The sequence below is a fragment of the Akebia trifoliata genome, chromosome 16, assembly GCF_017979445.1.
Source record: "Akebia trifoliata isolate Shusen 1 chromosome 16, ASM1797944v1, whole genome shotgun sequence".
Classification (NCBI taxonomy): Eukaryota; Viridiplantae; Streptophyta; class Magnoliopsida; order Ranunculales; family Lardizabalaceae; genus Akebia; species Akebia trifoliata.
The window spans coordinates 26,421,050-26,428,070 of NC_141390.1; the positions used below are offsets into that span (position 1 = coordinate 26,421,050).

At 37.8% G+C, this 7,021-nt stretch overlaps 1 protein-coding gene across 1 annotated transcript; it reads right to left on the reverse strand.

Annotated features, from left to right (window-relative positions):
- Positions 1-312: 312 nt before the first annotated feature.
- Positions 313-6,461, reverse strand: LOC147383098 (U-box domain-containing protein 44-like). The gene is made up of 4 exons (XM_086427916.1): positions 6,264-6,461; positions 3,900-5,299; positions 2,245-2,554; positions 313-2,105 (listed from the first exon to the last, which is right to left on the reverse strand). The coding sequence occupies exons 2-4, from the start codon at positions 5,130-5,132 to the stop codon at positions 622-624; spliced, it is 3,027 nt and encodes a 1,008-aa protein (XP_086284042.1). The 5' UTR covers positions 5,133-5,299; positions 6,264-6,461; the 3' UTR covers positions 313-621.
- Between the last annotated feature and the right edge of the window lie 560 nt (positions 6,462-7,021).

Consider the following 7,021-nt stretch of genomic DNA (forward strand, 5'->3'; position numbering starts at 1 on the left):
CGTGATGCTAGTGATTTTTGTTCTTTATTGGCTGTGTTATGGGAGGAAGAAACATGGATCCCGTTCATTGTTACCTATGTCCGATAGCCAGAAAGGTGGCTCAATCAGAACAATTCCTGCTGTCCTGTATCTCTAATTGATGCGGCCTCACATGCTTCAATCGATGATTCTAGTCTTGAGCCGAATGTTACACCTGTGGGTTCTGTATAATAGAGGGGCAATCCTTCTCCACTAGTACTGATTCTGAGACCATTAACTACATTTTTGTTAACCTTCAAAATTTCATCTTTATTAAACACTTGAGATTGATCAGATCATAATCATTATTGAGCTATGTTCCATTGAAAAAATAACTCATAAAACTTATATCCAATATTGTAGTAGTAATTAAAAAGCAAGACGGGCAACTCTTCTCCCATGGTTAAATTATAATAGTGGAAAAAAAAAAAAATTTGGGCAACTCCTTCGTTGACATCAATATGGCAGAAAGTTCGTTCTTGCAGCAAACAACCAAGTTACTCTTAGAGCATTTCATATATTTTGGTGAAGTTTTAACCCCATTAAACTTGTTCTGCAGAAGCCATTCTACCATATAGGTAATGCTGCACTTCAGACATAATCTTATTGAACAAGAGGCATTGAGGTTCTTGAATAGCGATCTAGCTGTGTCAAGACTCTAGTTGCCTTCCTTTCGAGTTGGCCATTCTCATGAATGTTCCTTGTGGTTAGAGCAAGAAGACAGAGCCTAGCACGCGATCCATACAACTCTGCTAGTTCCCTAGTTGCAAACACCTTCTCCAAGAGATCCAAAGCCACTTCCTTTAAAGACGATGTTCCCCAGTCCAAAATCTCAAGTACCGGAGAGATGGCATCAGCGCCATGCAACACATTGGCTCCTTTATGAGATTTGTCTTCGCAAACCAATGTGGAGAGCGCTTGAAGTGCTTCATAGGCAGTTGCATGGACATGTTCATGCAAAAGTCTCACCAACTCGGACAGCGCATTTGCCTCCAAAAGACAAAACGTACTTTTGACAGTACAAATGCCTCTGTGTGCTTTACATGTCGGCACGTGAGCCGTCCGGAAAGGCCAACAACTTGTCGGTTTGGACATGATGGAGAGTTTAGGAGTGCTCAATGACAAGTTACCTATGAGCGCCGCCGCATTTGCCTTGGCTGTTACAGAATCACACTTAAGAAAGTTCACAAGCAAACGGTAGACTCCTAATTCAACCACCATCCTCTGTGACTCGAGATTTGTTGGGTCCGTGAACCTGAAAAGCACAACAAGTGCATTCTCCTTTGCTTCCATGGTTCCCCAACTCAGGATGTTCAATATTGCTTGCAGCCCATCCGATTCAATTAACTTCTTCGTGAGTGTCGTTTCGGATTTTGGAAGATTGGCCAATAACCCGGCTGCTGCCATCTGTGCACTGGTACTACTATCGTCCTTGAGAAATCCCACCAATGCCTCAAGCCTCCTCTGCACAAGTAGGAACTCAACAATTCCTTCAGGCTCATGTTGGGAAAAGCGGAACAAAAGATCTATAGCGACTTCTCGTATTTCCTGATCTGGGTCATCTAACAAAGGAAGGATAACGGGAACACTGTTGGCACTCACGACTGCCTTCTCGACAAGCTTTGCTTCAGACTTGAAAATGCTGAGCAATGTACGCAAAGATGGTTTTTGAACCATATGGCATGATTGTGCATTCTGTTGAAATGCTAACAAGCTAGCCACAATATTCTCCAAGTCAAGGCAGTCCCCATTTGCGTCAACAAAGAATTTGATTCCATCATCATTGGAAGCCAGTCTCTCTAGGACCTCAGAACACCTTGCGATGATAATGGGGCGGGCATGAGAAGAAAACATTTGTTCTAGAACAATAGAAACCCCTCCAGCATCTGAGATTATCCTTTTGTTTTCGTGGCAATTTGATAATTTAACTAGAGCAGATAATGCTAACATTTTAGATTCGAAATCTTGTGATACCATTTCGACCAAGAAAGGTATAACTCCTTCCTCGCCAAGACACTTTAAATTCTGATAAACTAATTCCATATTAACAAGGGCTTTTACCATTGATATCCTCGAAGACTCTGGTCCTGAAAAACATCAAAAAGATCAGACCATCTAAAAGTGGACCCATATTAATGGAGAAACACCAATATATTCTAGTTTTCTTGCTGAAGCTTTTTCCACAAAACATTTAACTCCAAATTTCATGGGTAAGGAGCTTCTAACCTTGAACAAGGCGATTAATAAGTGGTTTAAACCAATTGGCTTTAGCAGAATGAATAATGTTTTCTTCATCATCATCACAAAGTTTCAGCAAAATTGATTCTGCTCTCTCTTTTGACTCTGTATTCAGAAGCATAACAAGGAAAAGAATTGCACTGCTTTGCTCTGAGAGTTTCTTGGATGCAGATATGTTCCAACTAGAACCATCGTGCAAGAGCTCAAATAGAAGCTCAACAGCAGACTTTGATATATTTGAACGTCCTAGACAGGGAACTATATATTGGATTCCTTGAGACGACTCCACCACTCTTTCCTGAAAATTTGATTTGAAATGTTCAAATTCAGGCGATAAGTGAAAAACACAATGAAAGATCCTATAACATTCTTAAGCTGATAAAATTTAAAACTATAATAGTTGACAATCATGTTAATAAACAAAATGGTATTCCTGTGTTTGCACCCCATAGCACAATGTGAAAAAAACCCAAATTTGACGGACAAAGGGGTTGAATTGGCGTAGAAATTTTTCATTGTCAAAATTTTGTTTTCTACGAACTGAAACTGTCAAATTAATGAAGGATGGGAGAAATTCAACAACTCTAAGTCGTCACATCTGGGAACATCAAGAATTTTGACAGTCCTGGACTGTCAAAATTCAGTTTCTAAAATCAGTGGGTCTTGGCCCGTCAATTTTTTCTGTCGAATTTTCCAGTTTTCACGTAGTGTAGTTTCTGTTGAGTGTATATTTTCCTCCACTCTCGGGTATGTCATACCCCAGTTAAGCCCCATGACCCTCTTAAGATGCATTTGTTAGAGAATAAGATGCATTGTATTAAGGTGCATGAGATACACTGTATTATTGTCAGTGTATCTCATCACAAATGGAAGATTGTGATGGAGAATGGTATATTTAGAATATATCAATTAGGATATTCTACATTAGGAAGTATTGATAAATTAGAATATATTTATGAGTCGTGCTGGAGTGGGGGACATTTTTGACGTGGAAGTATGTAAGAACCATAGATTCTTTTCATCGAGATACGAGTGAGATCTTGATGAAAAACATCTATGGATCCTACACACTTCCACGTCAGAAATGTCCCCCACAATGTTACTGCAGCATTATCCTATTTTTATTAGGCTAGTTTCCATGTCTTGGTTGATGTAATATTTATAACTACCTTATCAGCGTTCATTGCTTATTCATCAAGGAATTCTCAATAAATCACTTATTTTACAGTATTCATAGTTCTCCCCCTCTACAAAAGATTGGTCTTTTGGAGTAGTTGGTTGGTTAACATTGTATGTCACGGGTTCGATTCTTTCCACCCTTATGGGTGAGGGGGAGTGTTGAGAGTATATTTTCCTCCACTCTTGGGTGTGTCATGCCCCACTTAAGCACTTCTCCGCCTCTCCAACAGATCGCTCTTTTGGAGTGGTTGGTTGGTTAACAGTTTCAGACTTGTGGCCACAACCCATTGCTTATTACTGATTAAGTTATAGGAAGCATTAGAGAACAACAATCCACAAAACAATGATCCATTCCACAACTCAAATTTTAGATGTTCGAGTAATCAGTTATAAACTCAAATCCATATCTATCATACACAAATGAACACAGATAGGTCTCAGAATTGAATACTAAAGCTACTGACCTTGTTTCCGGTATGCCCTTCTACAACAGCATGTAATGTAATCAAAACCCTTCTCTTGATATCCTTGTTGTGTGAGCTTCCAAGAATTGAAATACAAGTATCGATAAGCCCTTCTATAGCAATCCAATCTTTGTTAATCGGGTTCTCTTTTATAGTCTCCTGCATTTGACTGAGAGCCTCTTCGACAGCTGAGTCCTCTCCCGATTGAAGCTTTCTCTTGGAAGATCTGATCTTAAGACAATAGTTGAGTTCTCGCCACTCTTCAATTGACTGTCTCAGCTTATGGTTCGGCCTCAGAGATAAATCATCAAGCAGCACACCCGTCTCAGGGTCAGTTCTGTCTCCACATTCAAAGCGGGCTACAATAGCCTCTCTTTCGCACGTGGTGCCAGTACAAAGGCTTACTGGATCAACCATTACATCTGCTCTCGTAATTGGACAAATAAAAGATTGAAAAGGTTGAATATAATCCTCTGATGTTCTCTCTATAGTCTGTAACCTCCGAAGATATTGCTTCCTTATTTCTTCTTGATCCTTAGCTGCATCAGCTCGATAGAGAAGCTCAATAACTTGCTCAAGAAAGTAATCTTCTTCCCTTCCTTTATGTTCTGCGGCTTCATCTATTTCATGTCTCAGACTCGCAAGTTCTTTGCTCATCTCCAAGGGTTCAAACGGAATGTTTAATGTCATCGCTATCTGTTCAAGCATGTAATTTGCAAAGCCTTGGTCAGTCTTCTGCTCCATGAGACAATGGTTTAACTTGTCTACGATTTGGACTTGAGCTTGAGATGCCTCAAATTCCACTCTTTGCATCTCATTCCGCAATCTGTTAACTTTTTCTGAAACATCTGTGAGGACTTCGGTGCTCGCGAGGTTCAAAGCGGCAAGAGACCTTCCAATATCTCTTGTGGCATCTTGTACTTCTTGGACTATATGTCGGCACTTAAGTAGTAAGTAGACTCGGGTTTTGTTCTTATACTTCCCCACCAAATCATTGGCCTTCTTAACATCCTTTGCGAGGGAATCTAAAGCTTGTTTTGCAGCTTGAGAATCATTCAGTTCACGGAGTTGTATTTCATCTAAGACTGGTTTTATGTCAAACAAGTACTTTGACAAGATCTCGAAGCTTTCCTTCTCTACAAGAACATCCTTAGCGGCCACTGCTGTTTTCAGGACCTCATTTGTTAGGAGGGCCAAGATAGTCCCTATGGGTATCAGCTCGAATGCCATCATTAAAACTTCAACTCAAATCATGAATCAAAGTTAGTCAACCATAAGTTCTGTTTTGGACCTCGAAATACAATTTTTTTTTCTTGACTAAAGCAGTTTCCATCAATACCCTTCGTCAATTAGAATAAAATGTTTCGAGTTCTGGGTCTTACCAATTCCAATATTTAAATCTGAAAAAGTGAAACAAAGAAGAAGAACATGAGCTATAAGAATCAAGCAACATGAGGGCGAAGAAGAGAAATGAAGACCAAACTCAAAAATGGCTTGTTGTTAAGCCATTACCGACAAGCTAACAAATTTGGCCGTTAAACGAAACCGATAACAAATATTACTAATTCTTCAAGAAAATTGAAGCTACATAATCTCATACATCACATAAATGAATTAAATACCACCACAAATAAGCAGTTTTCTTTCTTTCAGAAATGAATCTTTACAATTAGTTCATTCATACATGATCCACACCCACAGACATAATTAAAGAGCAAAACTGACTTACAAGATTATACAAATATCTTCTTAAAACATCACAAATTAACTCTCTCAACCACATAATTTGACATACAAACACTGATAGAAACAGGTAATTATGCAAAATTCAAAAGAGAACAAAAGAAAAACAATCGATCAAGAAAAACCCATCACCCCAAAACACACTTTCTTTCCCTACTGACTTCCAAAATTATACAAAATATCTTCTTAAAACATCACAAATTAATTGTCTCAACCACATAATTTTGACATAAAAATACTGATAGAAACATAAAATTATGCAAAATTCAGAAGAGAACAAAAGGAAAACAATCAATCAAGAAAAATTCATCACCCCAAAACACATTTTCTTTCCCTACTGACTTTCAAAGTTATACAAAATATCTTCTCTTCTTAAACCATCACAAATTAACTGAATCAACCACATAATTTGACATACAAATACTGATAGAAACATAAAATTATGCAAATTTCAAAAGAGAACAAAAGAAAAAGAATCAAACAAGAAAAACCCATCAACCCAAAACACATTTTCTTTCCCTATCAATTAGAAAAAGGCTAAACAAACAAAAATCCATAGAAGGGTCTCTAATTTAACACAAACTAAACTGAAAACAACCAAAACCTAGAGAATAAAATCACCTCTTAAAGAAGAAAAACAGGTCTGCAAAACAACTTCTTCCTCTGTTTCTCTTAGTTTTACGACCTTATCAGGATCTAACCGTAAGAAATGACCATTATTTAACATAAGAAAGGAAAAAAAAAACAAAGAATAAAAAATACAGACTTTCAAGTTTGAAGTCAATGTAATAAAGATGAAGTCTTCGACGTGAGTCTGGGTTCTTCAAGACACGTGCCTTTGATGATCTAGAAGGAAGCTCCGTTGATGATTGATGTAGAATTATATGGTCAGCGTTTTATGGGCAATCCAACCATACATGTCGCCCAGAACTATTTTTTAAAACTTTGCAGTGATTTAGACATACCACCCTGCGTTTTGGTGAATATTTGAGATACCTCTCTGTGTTTTTGTAAAATTTTTTTGCAAAGTTTTGAAGATCATACAAAATATAGTCGTGAATCGTGATAATATGACGCCCCATCATAGGACCATAAATCAATTGCATCGGGATACACAAGAAAAGATTTATGATTATACATATCCCAAAACAAATGATCTACTATTCTATGATGGAGGAGCTCAGAAAATCATTACACTACAAAATATGTTTTGAATTTCTTACCTTGTAAAAAGAGTCGTGTTGGAGTAATATTGAAACCTACATGTGGAGGAACACTCATAACATATATGCTTTTCATTCGTATCTCGATGAAAAGCATCTATGATTTCATACATATACCCACAGTGATGTGAGAATCAAGGTACATTTTAATCTGAC

What these genes read in the sequence shown, in the direction of transcription:
- LOC147383098 (XM_086427916.1), bottom strand. Translation starts at nt 5,132, where the DNA reads ATGATGGCATTCGAGCTGATACCCATAGGGACTATCTTGGCCCTCCTA. An exon ending in AAGGGCATACCGGAAACAAG is followed by an intron (nt 2,555 to 3,899) that starts GTCAGTAGCTTT and finishes TCAAATTTTCAG; the next exon opens with GAAAGAGTGGTGGAGTCGTC. An exon ending in TATTAATCGCCTTGTTCAAG is followed by an intron (nt 2,106 to 2,244) that starts GTTAGAAGCTCC and finishes GATGTTTTTCAG; the next exon opens with GACCAGAGTCTTCGAGGATA.